The sequence below is a fragment of the Cuculus canorus genome, chromosome 2 (genome assembly GCF_017976375.1).
Source record: "Cuculus canorus isolate bCucCan1 chromosome 2, bCucCan1.pri, whole genome shotgun sequence".
NCBI classification, from domain to species: domain Eukaryota; kingdom Metazoa; phylum Chordata; class Aves; order Cuculiformes; family Cuculidae; genus Cuculus; species Cuculus canorus.
This window is the reverse complement of record NC_071402.1, coordinates 95,642,950-95,658,961: the sequence shown is the minus strand read 5'-3', so window position 1 is coordinate 95,658,961 and position 16,012 is coordinate 95,642,950. Positions and strand designations below refer to the sequence as shown.

At 46.7% G+C, this 16,012-nt stretch overlaps 1 protein-coding gene across 1 annotated transcript; it reads left to right on the top strand.

The window, feature by feature from the left end:
- The first annotated feature begins 45 nt into the window (after positions 1-45).
- SIRT5 (sirtuin 5) lies at positions 46-15,793 on the top strand. The gene is made up of 9 exons (XM_054060393.1): positions 46-158; positions 1,412-1,550; positions 5,796-5,929; positions 7,451-7,676; positions 9,217-9,304; positions 10,236-10,289; positions 11,705-11,828; positions 13,346-13,461; positions 15,656-15,793. The coding sequence occupies exons 2-9, from the start codon at positions 1,430-1,432 to the stop codon at positions 15,729-15,731; spliced, it is 939 nt and encodes a 312-aa protein (XP_053916368.1). The 5' UTR covers positions 46-158; positions 1,412-1,429; the 3' UTR covers positions 15,732-15,793.
- Positions 15,794-16,012: the final 219 nt, after the last annotated feature.

The following is a 16,012-nucleotide window of genomic DNA, read 5'->3' as shown; positions in this document are numbered from 1 at the left end:
GCTCCCCCCGTGCCAGGCGGGGGAGCCCTGCGAGCTCTTTCGCAACGGGGCGGAGCGGAGCGAGGTCCAGCCCCGCTGCAACCCCGGGGCGGGACGTGCGGCTCCGCACGGCTCTTCCGACTCAGCGCCCCTTCACAGCCGCGGTCACCGGCGCCGAGGTAAGTGCCCGCGGCGGGACTCGAACCGGTGACCCCGCCGCTTCCACCGCGAAGGCGGATGGAGCCGCGCTGAGGGAAGTCGGGGGGCGACGGCGCTGCCACCCCCTTTCCGTCAGCACGGCTCCGTCCACCCTCGCCTTTCGCCCTTGTGCAGGCGGGCACGTACGCTCGGTGCCCGCTGGGTCCTTTTCCCTTCTTAAAGGGCAGCTGGCGGGCAGGGGGAAAGCAATTCGTGGGGGAAATGAGGTGTTATCCGAGCGGTGTGTTCCTATCTGAGGGGTTTCGGAGCTGAACTGGTTCGTGGCTGGAAGGAGAAGCAGAGAAAAATAGAGGAACGCAGAGATGCCCCATCACTGGGGGTGTTCAGGGCCAGGTTGGAGGGGGCTTTGTACAACCTGATCCAGTGGGAGGTGTCCCTGCCCATTGCCGGGAATTGGAACTGGATGATCTTTAAGGTGCTTTCCAACCCAAACCGTTCTATGATTCTAAAAGCAGTCATCCGTTTCAGGGATCTCTGATCCGAGATGTCCGTGTTTTGCAGTGCTGGGAGGGGAGGAGAATGAAAGGTGCAGGAGAAAACGTGATTTGGGTTGGAAAGAGCTTAAAGATCATCCAGTTCCAACCTAGGAGACATCCCACTAGATCAGGCTGCGCAAATCCTCATCCAGCCTGGCCTGGAACACTTCCAGGGATGGGGCATCTACAGCTTCTCTGGGCAACCTGTGCCAGGGCCTCACCACCCTCACAGGAAAAAGTGTCTTAGAATGATAGGATAAAATCATAGACTGGTTTAAACATCATCCAGTTCCAACCAATAACACCTCCCACTCAATCAGGCTGCCCAGGGCCCCATCCAACCTGGCCTTGAACACCTCCAGGGATGGGGCAGCCACAGCTTCTCTGGGCAACCTGTGCCAGTGCCTCGCCAATCTCATGCTGAGGAAATTCTTCCTTATGTTTAGTTGAAATCTGCCCCTTTCCAGTTTCTACTCATTGCACCTAGTCCTATCACTACAAGCCTTTGTGAACAGTCCCTCTCCAGCTTCCTGTAGCCTTCTTCAGGTTTTGGAAGGTCTCTGTAAGGTCTCCTGTGAGCCTTCTCTTCTCAAAGTCTTCCCGATATCTAACCTAGATCTTCCCTCTTTCAGCTTAAAACCATTTGTACCTGGTTCTTTATGGAGAATTCTGTTCAGAGAGCTTGCAGAAATGCATGCCCCAAATAGACTCCTTGTGTTTCATTTATTTCCTCACAGGTAACGTACTTCTGAGTGATGCTGATGAGTCTCTTTCAATTTACCACTAGAAGGCTGGTTTCCCAAGCATTTTGTGGACTTAAAGCTTCTTCTTCAAAAAACCAGAAGTTTTCCTTGGAAATGGCTCGTCCTAGTTCAAGTAAGATACCTCTTTGTTTCCTGTAGTACCCTGGGCAGGTATTTAAGCTAGATCTGAATTTTGAGAGGGTTTAATGTAATAGTTAAAGTCTATAATGGAATTCAAAATGTTTAGGGGAGCATCAAGTTGATTTTTTTTTCAGCTGCTATAATTTATCTTCTCTGTATAGTTCCAAAAAATACCTCACATAGTTGCTGTTAGTGTGGAGATTTGTTTTATTTGTTTTAGTTTGGGGTTTTTTTTTTTCCTGGACATTTGTTTTAGTACTGTCATGCCTTGCCTAACATCCCACTTTTACTACAGAACTTCCTTAGAGATGTAAACAACATAGAGTATGCAAACAAATACAGTCTGCTTCTAGGAGTACTCCTAAGAAGCAAAGGAAAGTAATAGATCTGGAAACCAAGGTAAAAGTGATGAAGCAGCACGAGGAAAGAAAAGGCATTAATTAAGATTGCCTGTGAGCTATGTTTGGTGCATTTGATGAGAAAAGAAATTGTGTGGTGTAATGCAATGCCATGTGCAGTGCTGTATTATATTTATATAAATGGTTTCAAAAACTTCCTCTATTGTGATGGCACTGAGTTGTTTTAAACAACTGCTCTGCCTTGCTTCACAAGAGAAGGTAGAAAACTTCAGCTCCATGATGCAGTTGGTAAGTACAGTGCATTACAATATAATTATCATTACAATATTAGTATTTTTATTCATGTATTACTGTAACTATATTTCAATGATTATTAATTTATGTCATGTCTGTATTATGCTAATGTTAGCTTAGGTTAATTGAGGTTAGGTTAGCTTAGGGTAGGTCACATCAACTGTAGAGGTGACCTCGCTTAATGATGAAATCAGTTAATGACACTCTGGTCAGAACCATATACTGTCATTAGGCAAGGCATGACAGTATTTATAATTTATGAACATAAACTTGTGCTAATTAATTGCATTCTCTTTCATAATCCTAATGGGTAATAAAGCTCACTCTTCATTTTTTTGTGCAAGAATTATGGAGGGCCTTCAGAATTTGTAACAACACAGGAGCAGGGTACTGGGTAACCCCAGGAGTCTTGTTCAGTCTGGTAGTAGCAAATACCCTCTTTTTGTTTGTTTTGGGTTTATTTCTTTTGTATTTTTTTTTAATTTGAAGTTGAAAACCATGCACAGAACTTCACAGATACAATAGCAAAACTCCTAACAACTGGGTAGCCACAGTGCTTTTGGTTTTTCTGCCATCTTGAGCGTCAGTGTTTGGCTGTTGTGAGAGTCTGGAGACTGGGCTAGGAGGACTTTTGACATTAAAGGGCTTGTGTGGTTTGGTTTACAACAGCAGATGGGGTGTCACAATCGTGTTCTCTCTCTGGTTCTACAGCTCTTGTGCTGTGAGTCTTGGGACTCTCCCTCCTTACAAAAACATATCTGCCTTTGTCTGTTTTGTTCTTTCTTTTTTAAAAGAACCATTTAATAAACTGTGAAGACTGGGGTTATGATCAGCAGCTCAAATTTTATCAGGAGACCAGTGGCATACTATGTTTAACACCTTCATTAGTGGTGTGGATGATGTGACAGAGCATACCCTCGGCAAGTTGCTAGATCACAGAATCACAGAATCACAAGGTTGGAAAGGACCCACTGGATCCTCGAGTCCAACCATTCCTAACACTCCCTAAACCATGTCCCTCAGCACTTCATTCACCCGTTCCTTAAACACCTCCAGGGAAGGCGACTTGACCACCTCCCTGGGCAGCCTGTTCCAGTACCCAATGACTCTTACTGTGAAGAATTTTTTTCTGATATCCAACCTGAACCTCCCCTGGCGGAGCTTCAGGCCATTCCCTCTTGTCCTGTCCCCTGTCACTTGGGAGAAGAGGCCAGCTCCCTCCTCTCCACAACCTCTTTTTAGGTAGTTGTAGAGAGTAATAAGGTCTCCCCTCAGCCTCCTCTTCTCCAGGCTAAACAACCCCAGATCTCTCAGCCGCTCCTCGTACGACTTGTTCTCCAGCCCCTTCACCAGCTTCGTTGCTCTTCTCTGGACACGCTCCAGAGCCTCAACATCCTTCTTGTGGTGAGGGGTCCAGAACTGAACACAGTATTTGAGGTGCGGTCTCACCAGTGCCGAGTACAGAGGGAGAATAACCTCCCTGGACCTGCTGGTGACCCCATTTCTGATACAAGCCAAGATGCCGCTGGCCTTCTTGGCCACCTGGGCACACTGCTGGCTCATGTTCAGTTGGCTGTCAACCAGCACCCGCAGGTCCTTCTCTTCCATACAGCTCTCCAGCCATTCTTCCCCCACTCTGTAGCGCTGCATAGGGTTGTTGTACCCCAAGTGCAGGACCCAGCATTTGGCCTTGTTAAACCTCATGCCATTGGTCTCGGCCCAGCGGTCCAGCCTGTTCAGATCCCTTTGCAGAGCCTCCCTACCCTCCAGCAGATCCACACTTCCTCCCAGCTTAGTGTCATCTGCAAACTTGCTGAGGGTGCACTCAATGCCTTCATCCAGGTCATTGATAAAGACATTGAACAGAGCTGGACCCAGTACTGATCCCTGAGGAACTCCACTTGTAACTGGCCTCCAGCTGGAGTTAACTCCATTGACCACCACTCTCTGGGCCCGGCCATCCAACCAGTTTTCAACCCAGGAGAGTGTGCGCCTGTCCAGGCCAGAGGCTGACAGTTTCTGAAGCAGAATGCTGTGAGAAACTGTGTCAAAGGCTTTACCGAAGTCCAAGAAGACTACATCCACAGCCTTTCCCCCATCCAGTAGTCGAGTGATTTTGTCATAGAAGGTGATCAGGTTAGTTTGGCAAGATCTGCCCTCTATAAACCCATGTTGGCTGGGCCTGATCACCCGGTTCTCCTGCATGTGCTTCATGATAGCACTCAAGATTACCTGTTCCATGACTTTCCCCGGCACTGAGGTCAGACTGACAGGCCTGTAGTTCCCCGGATCCTCTCTGCAACCCTTCTTGTATATGGGCACAACATCAGCCAGCCTCCAGTCTAGTGGAACTTCCCCAGTCAGCCAGGACCGCTGGAAGATGATGGATAGATGACACAAAGTTGGGAGGAGTGGCTGATAAGCCAGAGGGTCGTGCTGTCATCTAGAGGAACCTCGAAAGGCTGGGGTCGTAGTCTGACAAGAACCTCATGAAGTTCAACAAATGGATAGTGGAAAGTCCAGCCCATAGGGAGGAATAATCCACTGCACCAGGACTGGTTGGGCTGACCTGCTGGAAAGCAGCTTTCCAGAAAAGGCCCTGAGGGTCCTGGTGGACTCCTAGTTGACCAGGAGCCAGCAGTGAGCCCTCTATTCTCATTAGAGCCCAGTGAATAGGACATGAGGCAGTGGACACAAACTAAAATACATGAGATCTGAACAGAAGAAAACACTTTTTGACTGTGTGGATGGTCAGCCACTGGAATGGGTTGTGCAGAGAGAAGTGGTGGAGTTTCCATCCTTGGAGATGTTCCAAAGCCACCTGACTGGATGTGGTCCAGGACAATCTGCTCTGGCTAACCCTGCTTGAGCAGGGTGGTTTGGACTGGACAGTCTCTAGGTATCCCTCCCTACCTCAGCCATACTGTGGTTCTAAAATGTGTTGCTTTAAAACTGGTATCTGAGGTAAACTGGGAGTGATTTGTTTAGTCTCCCTCTTCAGCTAAACTGTTCCTTTTTAATCTTGTTTTGACTCTTAGAAAACTGTAAAGGAAATTTCCCAAGCTACTTCACCATGAAGGGAAAAATGGAGGGAATATTCATTCAAAAATAAAAAATACAATTGCAAGCCTAGAAAATGGGCAAGATGCCTCAGAAGGAAATGAATTTTCCTAAATTACGTTAATTTTCAAAGATGATACTTTATAACTAAATGTAAGGTTTTTTTCATCTCACCATCTTACTTGTGATTAGGAAACAACCTCTTCCTGGGCTGTGGTGGCAGCAGTTGTTATCATGATAGCATCTAGTGTGGGGTTTCAGTTTAAGGCTCTGCCTTTCAAATATTCATTGTTTAATGCATGTTGCCCCACTGGGCTTGCTCATAGTCATTTTTGAGGATCTCCAGGAATTTCCCTTATAATTCCAATGCAGAATCTCAGGATCAAATTAGTATTCTGAAATTAAAGTCATGGGAGGTGTATGTGGGAGCTGTTTCTGGATGCGCAAGTTTGTCAGCACTGTATGTATGTCCTTGTATTTTTTAACTGTTTGAATAGCTGTTCATTTTTTCTCCTCACCCATAGATATGGCTGAGTTTCGAGAAGTATTTGCCAAAGCGAAGCATATTGCCATTATCACAGGAGCCGGCGTTAGTGCGGAGAGTGGAGTTCCTACCTTCAGAGGGGCTGGAGGTTTCTGGAGAAAGTGGCAAGCCCAGGTACATACTCTTGGCACTTTCCTGCGGAGCTGTGCTCCTCAGTCTGTCAGGTGGGTGAGCGTGAAGGGTCAGAAGAAGCTGAGTCCCTTAGAGGAAGCATTCCCAAGGTGGTAAGATGGGGACAGAGCTCTCCCTACAGCCATGTCTGCAGCTCTTCCCAATGCCCTGGAGGGCTGTTTTGTGCAGCTGCAGCTTCTTTTCTGTTTGGGTTATCGGCTGTTTGGGAAGGAATAATGTTTTCACAGATATCTCTGCGTCTTTCTGCCATCCTTGTTTTCTTACAGTCTTGCAGCTTAGCTGTTTGCTCAGCTTTTGCCCTCCTCACTATTTTCCTACCTTGTGGAGCCTTTCCTGTTTTAAACTTCTAAGAACCTTTTAATAAGGCAGCAAAAGACAGAACTGATGATACCTACTACTTGTTTTCTTTTAGTCTGGATTTCTCATCATACTCTTTAAATATGTTTTAGGATTTCTTTTTGTTTGGGAACAGAGTTCCTCACAGTCTCTGACTCTCCACAAGCTCTGTCTCTTGCTGGTGTGATCTTGCCAGCATTGGAAGCCACTGGAGAGGGAGAGAAGGTGGAAGCAGGCCCTGTGGGATGGAGTGACACAATGGAGAGCACCAAAATACATGAGTTGCATAGGTGCCTAATGAGTCTGATCCTGTGCAGTGCTGCAGATGTTTCAAGTAATTGTTACACTGTCAGTGACTGCTACCACAAACACTGACCACATTTGCTTTCTTTATATTTTTTAATGATTGCATTCATGGAAGATTTGTTGACGTTATAGAGGGGTCAAAGAGATGAGGTTTTAGATGTTTTTTTTTTCTTTCAGTGACATTTAATTCAAATAAAGCATGCCTCTGTATAAATGGCTGGTCCTTCTGCATCAGAAAGTCTGTATCCAGCTTTTTTATACCAGTAGAATTGGGCATTGAAGTGTTATACTGAGCTAATCCTTGTTTTAAAAAAGAAAAAGCAAAATTAAAGTTAGTGTGAAAGTACAGCTTAGATTTTACAGGCACACAAAGACAAGACATTAAACTTGGGTTTGACAGTGGCTGAAATTTGGCTTGTGTTACACTTAAATCAAGGCAAAAAGGAAACCATTAGCAAAGGGAATATATCCACGTGGTGATGAGTTTTGTGGTTGCTGCTGTGGAAAAGAGTTTTGAATGCCAAAAATCATGCGCATTGAAATATATAATCTTCCTTTGTGCTGCACTAAACTCCTGATAGTTTGGTAGGGCAGCACAGAATAAGGTCTGAGTGCGCTATGTAAAACCATGTACCACGCTACTGATACCAGTTATTTCCTCATGTAATGAGATATTGTGACTCATCCTCATAAGGGCTATTTAGCTGTACCTTGTCAGCTGCATCTGGTTATCAGTTATCTGCTTTTGTTGATCTTGTTATGCTGATAGCAGCGTAAATGGCAGTATCCTAGCAGGCTTCATCTGGGGAGGGGATTTTCTTGCCCTTTCACTAGTAGAATGAATTGTTATTTCTTTTCCAGGAGCTGGCTACGCCAGAGGCTTTTGCACGAAACCCTTCTCGTGTATGGGAATTTTACCATTATCGCCGGGAAGTGATGTTGAGTAAACATCCAAATCCTGCACATATGGCCATTGCAGAGTGTGAAAGGCGACTGAGCAAGCAAGGAAGGAGCGTTGTAGTCATTACTCAGAATATTGATGAACTGCACAGAAAGGCAGGCACAAAGCACCTCTTAGAAATTCACGGTGAGAATCGGCTTACCTGTTGGCTGCTGACAAGCAAACTTGTTGAGGAGAAGAGAGGGCACGATAAGTGCTAGGAGAAAAGGAATTTATCTTTAAATTGATAATAACTTGCATGAATTTATTCACAGTGTCATCCTGTTCTCTTTTGGAAGTTGTTTTGCATACTTCATAGCCTCCCTTTATTTCTCATCTTCCTTTTCTAATGGATTCTGACAGTACACAGGAACTGGTTTTTCCTTCCCACATGCTCAGTTTCGCCTCACATCTGCATGAATACCATCTTAATAGAGGCACTTGGCTGATTTTGCTTAGAAAAAGGGGAAAATAATCCATTGAGGACTTCTGCTGTGCGGTAGTGGTGGTGCTATACCAGTGTTGCTGTCAGTAAAAAGTGTGTTGGCAAGATTGGTCTCACCAGCCCTGCTGCTTTCCCACTGTCCTGTCCTTCAAAGACCCACTTGTGTGGTCCTTGGCTACAGGAAGAAGAAGGGGCTGGGAACAGATGAGATTCCCTTACCTTTATCTCCTACACGGAGCAGCACTGCCTGTCTCTTCCCTACTGTTAGTGACATTCCTCGCTCCCACCCTCTCCCCAGCAAAGGCCAGAGGAACACAACACAGGTGCAGCACGAGGGGGCCCGTGGGGCTTTTGGGTCTTATGAAATACATTTCGGAGGTGGAGAAAACAGAAGGTGAGGAGGCTCTACTCCATCCTGTGAGGTACCTTCACACCGCAGACCCTGCTACAGGGTGAAAGTCTCCCAGGACAAAATCCCACTCTGGTCTCCAGCACTGTAATGCTGCTTAACCCTAAGTATCACAAAAGGTTTAAATGGGATTTCCCAACACTACTATGTGATCTGAACACGAGAAACCTCCACAAAGTGTTTTGCAGTTGTGGATTTAAGGATGAAGCCTTGAGTATAGTTTAATCTTAGTCTTTGAAAAATACGAGCAATTTAAACTCTTGGTAATATTGCACATCTCTACGGGACATTGCTGATGCTGCAGAAGTCTTGGGACTGGGAAGTTTTGCATAAAACAAAACAATGTTAACTAGCATTTTTTTTTAAGAAAATGTTTCTGATTTAAGGGGGAAAACAGTAAGCAGAAATCATCTCCCTCTGTGGTATTTTAATGATTTTTCCTCTGAAATCCTGTTACGAGGCTGTGTATTACTCATCTGGTGAGGCAGAGCAAGGTGATAAATCATAGCTTGGAGGGACTGTTGCTGTTGTTCACTGCGGCCATTCAGTTGAAAGGCCTGTGTCTGTCTTTGCTGGGCCTGGTCTGTGCTTAAAGGTGATGCTGGTCACCATGAGTTGCTGAATAAAAGCGTAAGCACTGTGTGAATAGCATCTTGTTCATAATGCTGCCGTGTTTCAATGCTTGGCTGTTATGCACAGGTAGTAAGTTACCCATGAGTTATATTCTTCGAAGTTAAATAACAGCTTTCTGGGATAAACTCAATCATTTGTTTGTGCAGCCATGCCCCAGAACAGTTGCTTGATCTCTGGTGTTTTCTCTTTGTGTGTTTTAGGTAGTTTATTTAAAACTCGATGCACCAGCTGTGGAAACGTGGCTGCGAATTACAAGAGTCCAATATGCCCCGCGTTGGCTGGCAAAGGGTAATACCTCTGTCTTGTAAACTCTTCTGCATTTTCTACTTTGTCTGCTGTTCAGAAAAGGAGCCATTTTAGGAGTGTACAGGAGTTTCGGCCATCCACCTCATTTTCCTTTAGTGGTATTAATGCTTAAATTTCACACAGCTGTTTTGAAACACGCCATTTACTGTTTGGTTACTTCAGTGAGAGCCCATGGTGCCCTAAGTCCTGTGAATGAGTAACTGTTAACCTATAAGGCAGCACAACATTATATATGTTCTAAATAGAACAATTTCAGATGGTCTGAAACTCTCATATTGGACATCAACCAATTGTACTCTTTGGAAATATGTGTTTACTCCCATCCCCTTCACCTTCCAGGTTTTTTTATTAAATTGGATGTTTATTCCTTAAGTCGGTCATCACTTGATACATGGATTGTCCTCTTTTGCATCCCTTGAGCACCTAGTAGCTTTTGTCCTTCATCAATAAGATTCTCATGGCTATAGGTCTCAAAATACAGACGTGTGAAACAATCGGGATGGAAGGATCAGTTCCCAGGATTTCTGCAACTTTTTAAGAATCCTTCAGTTTCTCCTTTTCTAGCCATCCTCTTCCTTTCACCATTAAAAAAGGGGGTCAGGGGAACGGCATAGGCCTACATTCATATATTTTTAGGGTTTTTACCCTTGGCATTTCACCAGATTTTAGATAGCTATGTAAATATTTGTTATGCCTTTGGCCAGCTTATTACAGCTGCTTGGTTATGGGATAATTCTGGACAAATACCTGCCTGCCCTGCGTGAGGTATATTTAAGTTGTAGCAGAGTCTGAAGTTGGCTGAAGTTGCAAAGATTCCTTGATTGGAGAGTGTGCTTCACAGAATACTAAGGTTTTATTATATATAAAGTGCATTTTGTATCATTGAATATGTATTTCAATTTTATAACTTTAGGGCTCCAGATCCTGAAACAGAAGACGCCACGATTCCTGTTGAAGACCTTCCTCAGTACGTATGGACTGCTTTGGTTTTTGCTGTTACTTCTTCATGCTTTGAGCATCTCAAAGGCCTATAGTACCATTCACGTAGTTTTGGAAGGACATGGAAACATTCTGCAGGAGAAAAAGATGTGAGACTTTGCCCCAGAGAACTGAGTCTAAATCTAAACCTGACATTATGGGGAACAGCAGGGAACAGGAGTGTGTACTAGACGTTTACCATGATGCTACAGGGATCATGTGTTTGCGTACTTGATCATCAAGCTGAAACATGCCTAAACTCATAGGGTTCGTAATAAGTTGAGTAGCAGGAGAACTGCAGTAAGGAACTAAGTGCTACACAGTAAATGTTTCATTACTTTAGAGGTGCTACCTTCTCTTAGTGGATCTGGAATACTGTGCTGGGGTACAGCCACGGCATAGTCCCTTGCAGGCATTAAATGTGCCATGGTGCTTTTTTGTAATGGCTGAAGCTTTGCCTTAGCTAAGTTGCAGATGCAAGAAACCCCGCTGTATGTGGTTCCTAAGGAAAAGAGGCTAGTGCAATGCTTCTGCCTTTCAGTTCACTTTCTTAAAAGCCTGTTGGCCAGTTTGTTAAAGCTGATAGAGGCAGAGGTCTCTCTATAGCACGTACTACGTTTTTAAGTTTGATGCATTTCAGGAGATGAGTAAAGGAAAGATGTAGAATGTCCTGAGTTGGAAGGGGCCCACAAGGACCCATCAAATCCAACTCATGTCCCTGCATAGAACAACTCCAGCATTCAAGCTGTGTGTCTGAGGGCGTTGTCCAAATGCCTCTTGAATATTGTCAGGCTTGGTGCTGTGACTGCTTCCCTGGGGAGCTGTTTCAGGGCTCCACCACACTCTGGGTGAAGAGCCTTTTCTAACACCCAACTTAAATCTTCCCTGGCACATCTTCCTGCCATTCCCTTGGATCCTATGGTCCTATCCTTGGTTGTGACAGAGATCAGCACCTGCTCCTCCTCCTCCTCTTGTGAGGAAGCAGTGAACTGTGATGAGGTATTGCCTCGGTCTCCTCTTCTCCAGGCTGAATTGACCAGGTGATTTAGCTGCTCCTTATACAGCTTCCCCCCTAAACCCTTCACGAACTTTGTGTCCTCCTCCAGATACTCTCCAGTAGCTTGATATCCTTTTTTATACATGATTAAGTATCTGAATTAAACAACTGTTTAGCAATCCGTTCTGTGTGACCAGGCAGCACATGCGTACTTCCAACTTTGCCTGTAGCAGGGCATCGGCTGCCTTTCGACCAGCACATGGTAGGGGAGGGCTCTAAAAGAGAAGGGAGAGAGAACAAGGGCAGATAAGACATATCCAAATGAGAATGAAAACTGCTTTGCCATTTTTCAGGTTGCAATGTCTACGTCAGAAGCATAATGCTGTCCCTCTCTGACTTTCAAATAGGTGTGAGGAGGACGGCTGCAATGGGCTCCTCCGTCCCCACGTCGTGTGGTTTGGTGAAACCTTGGATCCGAATATTCTCACAGAGGTTGAGAAGGAGCTTGAGATATGCGACCTCTGCTTAGTAGTGAGTGCTGCTTTGGTTACCTAGCCTCTTAGCTGGCAGGGAAACTATGGTCCAAGGGACTGCACCTCCCCGGTACAGGAGGTGGACCTGCACTTCCCCGAGGGAGCTAAAAGCCCCTGAGTGTCAAAACATTAAAAGACCATTAACTTTGAAAATTAGAGTGTATTACTCAGAAGTTAACAGGTTCAGCATGTGTGCATCTTGCTCAGCTGGCACATGCAGTCTGCATTGAGTGTACACAGGTCTTAGCTCACCTCTAACACTTGAATATCTGAGATTTTAATTTCTCAAAACAGTGAAAAAGAGGATTATTTTGATGCTCAGTTTAAAATAAAGTTACAAAGTGTTGTAAGAACATAGCTAGCTGCTGTCACGTGCTGCTTGTTTTGTGAGGTGGTTTACATGCCATGGAGGTTTTACATAGCTGACCAAAACATTTGCTTAGAATATTGTGTACCCTTCAGAAAATAATCTCAAATAACAGAAGGGATGCCTTGAGGTGGTTTGTTTTTTCCTGAATGCAAAGTCTGCCATTTTGTTTCTGGGATTTTTTTGTTCATCTACAGTTACAGTCCCCAAACAGGCATCTTTGGGTTCCATCAGAGAAATGATTCCCCATTCTTAGGCTATGTTAAATAGCTACGATTGTCGTGGTTTAATCCTGGGCTGGCCTCTTTCAGCAGCTGAAGCCAGGCAGTTGGACTCCCGTTTCCCTTCCCCTCAATCCCTTAGGGCAAGGGAAATGAGGTGAAAAGATATGTGGGTTGGAAACTAAAACTACAGCTTTAATGAAATAATAATAATATATAAAAATATATGAGATTGTGCCCCCACCCCTTGATGACTATATGTCACCACAAATGCTGCAGAGAAGACACGAGGGAAAGGGTCAGAGGCTAGGAGGGAGCTGGACTCAGGAACCGGATTCAGGAATGCACAGATCCAGGATCAGGGGCAAACAGACAGATGGGGTACTCACTGGATGTCGGCTATTGAAAAAGACAAGGGGAAACCCGTGTGTTCTCTCAAGTTTATACCAAGTACGACGTATATGGGATGGAATACTCTGTTGGTCAGTTTGGCGTCACCTCTCCTGTCTGCCCCTCCCTGCAGGTGTGGACTGTTTCACCTCTTCAACGTACAGTACCTACCCGCTTGAGGATGGCCTTGGTTACTACAGGAATAAGCATAAGCAGTGGCCTTTCTGCATAATAGTGCCCCATGTTATCACTTGTAGGGAGACACTGTCTGAAAAACATGCAGTTAACATTCAGAAAATGAAGTTACTTGGATGAGACCGAGCTGAAGTCAGAAAACTGGTTCTACTTTAGCTCAAACCACATCACATATGCAGTGACACTAAACAGATACCAAATTGGTTTCATTTCTGTAGGCAATTTCCATGCTTCAGTGGTTTTGCAGATCCAGTGTACTGACAAGGGCCCTTGGGTTGGTTTGTTTTTGTCTGTTTAACTACTGGCCTGCTACACTCAGGACTTTTTGCCCTATCCCTGCAGGTCGGGACCTCGTCCGTGGTGTATCCTGCTGCTATGTTCGCCCCTCAGGTATCCGCCAGAGGAGTGCCAGTTGCAGAATTTAACATGGAAGCCACTCCTGCTACAAACAGATTCAGGTAAAGCTGTTCAGCCTTTCACTAGGAGGCTTTTGTCCCCTCCATCTTCACTGCCCTTTCTCTTAGAACAATTTTTAACAAACATGATCTAGTTTCTTCCCCAAAGCCGAAGGAATATTATAGAATCATAGAATGGTTTGGGCTGGAAGGGACCTTAAAGATCATCCAGTTCCAGCCCCCCTACCATGGGCAGGGACAACTCCCACTGGATCAGGTTGTTCAAAGCCTCATCCAACCTGGCCTTAAACACTTCCAAGGAGGGGGCATCCGTGACTACCCTGGGCAACCTGTGCCAGTGCCTCAGTAGAGAATTTCTTCACAATATCTCATCTAAATTTCCCCTCTTTCAGCTAAAAAACATTACCCCACGTCCTGTCTCTGCACTCCCTGATAAAGAGCCCCTCCCCAGCTTCCCTGTAGCGCCCCTTTAAGTACTGAATTAATTCATTTTAATTAAAACTCCAGGCCATATAATATTTTAGTTAAAAATCCAGGCCATATAATATTAATTTCTTCTAATATGTAAGAAGACATGGTTGTTCTTTCTTGGTGGCACTAAACCGCGCTGCAGCCACTGCTCTGTTTCCCTTGGTGTGAAACTGAAGCCTGTCCTGATCCCATCCCCTGGCAGCCCCAAGCCCCCTCCTCCCCCAGCAGCTGTCCCTCTCATTCAGGTTGGGTCTGGTTCGTGCCCAGCAGCGCCGCCAGAACTTGCACATTTTTCTCCCAACACAATTTTAAGACAGAGGCCCTTTCCTGAAATATATGCATAAACTCAAATTAAGGGCTGATGAGAGATTGCGGGTGAGATCACGGCCTACATTGCACTTCTGGCTAGGATCACTGTTTCTAACATATTTTCTGAGGTCATGATAAACAAAAATACTTCTGCACAGGGTCAGAACCTCATTTATTACAGTAAGGGACCAAATTTTTTTTCCAACTTGGTGGAATACCCCTCATCAAAGTTCTTTCAAAGCCCCACCAAATCCCTCTCAGAGACACTGAGCCTCCCCAGAGCCCCCCAAAACCCCAGAGTTCCCCCACCCCCTGCCTAAACCCTTTCCATAGCCCCCAAATACCCTTAGAGCCCCCCAAAAGCCCTCCAAGCCCTCTCAGAGTACCACAAATGCCCCCAAATTCCCTCAGAGCCCCCCCACATTCCCCTCAGCCTCCCAGCCTCCCCAGAGCTTCCCACCCCTTCTCTAAACCCCTTCCAGAGCCTCCACAACCCCTCCAAACTCTCAGAACCCCCTACAAATTCCCTGAAAGCCCACCAAGCTCCCCTCAGAGCCCCCCAAATTCCCTCAAAGACCCCCCAACTCCCCTCAGAGACCTCCCTCGCTAAACCCCTTCTAGAGCCCCCCTGAAACCCCTCCAAACCCTCTCAGAGCCCCTGCAAATGCCCTTAAAGCCCCTCCAAATCCCTCTAAAGCCCCCCAAAACACCCTTCAGAGACCCCAACTGACCTAAAACCCCTAAACCCCCCCAAACTTCTGAGAGCTCCTGCAAATGCCCCTAAAGCCCCTCAGAGACCCCCAAAATTCCCTCAGAGACCCCCAACCTCCCCAGAACTCCCCCATACCCCTCCCTAATCTCCTCTAAAACCCCTCCAGAGACCCCCAAAACTCTGAGCCCCTGTAAATGCCCTTAAAGACCCTTAGGGTCCCCCCAAATCCCCTCAGAGCCTCCCAAAATCTGTAGAACCCCCAAGTCTCACAGAGATTCCCTAAACCCCTTCCAGAGCTCACAAAATCCCTCTGAGGCCCCAACAAACCCCTCTCAGAGCCCCACAACCTCCCCAGAACCTCCCAAACCCCTTCCAGCTCCCCCAACACCCTCCATAAACCCCTTCCAGAGCCACTAAAAATCCCCCATAGGCTCCACCAACCCCTCCCAGAGCCCCCAAAGCCCTCCCTAAACTTCATCCAGAGCCCCCTCAAACCCTCTCGGAGCCCGTGCAAATGCCCCTAAGGCCCCTCAGAGACTCCAACTCTTCCATAAACCCCTTCCAGAGCCTCACAAAACCCTTTCCAGAGCCCCTGCAAATGCCTCTAAAGCCCCTCAGAGCTCCACCAAACCCCACTCAGAGCACCCAAATCCCTCTCTCAACCCCTTCCAGAGCCCTCCCCCCCGAGCTCTCTCGGCCCCCGGGTCGCTGCGCTCTCCCTTTACCCCGGCTCTTTCCTTGCAGGTTCCACTTCCCGGGGCCGTGCGGGACCACGCTGCCGCCGGCGCTGGCCCGGCACCAGTCCGAGATCATCTCCTGAGCGCCCGGACAGGGCCGGGGCGTCGGGCTCCTGCTCCCCGGAGAATAAACCTCCGCCCGCCGCGCTCCCACGCCTCGTCCCGCTGATCCTGGGGGTGGGATCAGAGGGGGGATCTAGAGGAGGGAGAGGGGCGGATCCAGAGGGAGGAGAGGAGAGGACCCAGAGGGGAAGGGGTGGATCCAAAGGGGAGGGATGAATCAGAGGGGAGGGGGGATCCAGAGGGAGGGGAGGAGAGGAGGGGAGGAGAGAGGATCCAGAGGGGAAGGGGTGGATCCAAACGG

Excerpts from the sequence above, each read along its gene's own strand:
- SIRT5 (XM_054060393.1), top strand. The coding sequence starts at position 1,430 with ATGCTGATGAGTCTCTTTCAATTTACCACTAGAAGGCTGGTTTCCCAA. Across the intron at positions 5,930-7,450 it reads GGAGAAAGTGGCAAGCCCAG|GAGCTGGCTACGCCAGAGGC; the intron begins GTACATACTCTT and ends TTTCTTTTCCAG. Across the intron at positions 9,305-10,235 it reads CCCGCGTTGGCTGGCAAAGG|GGCTCCAGATCCTGAAACAG; the intron begins GTAATACCTCTG and ends TTATAACTTTAG.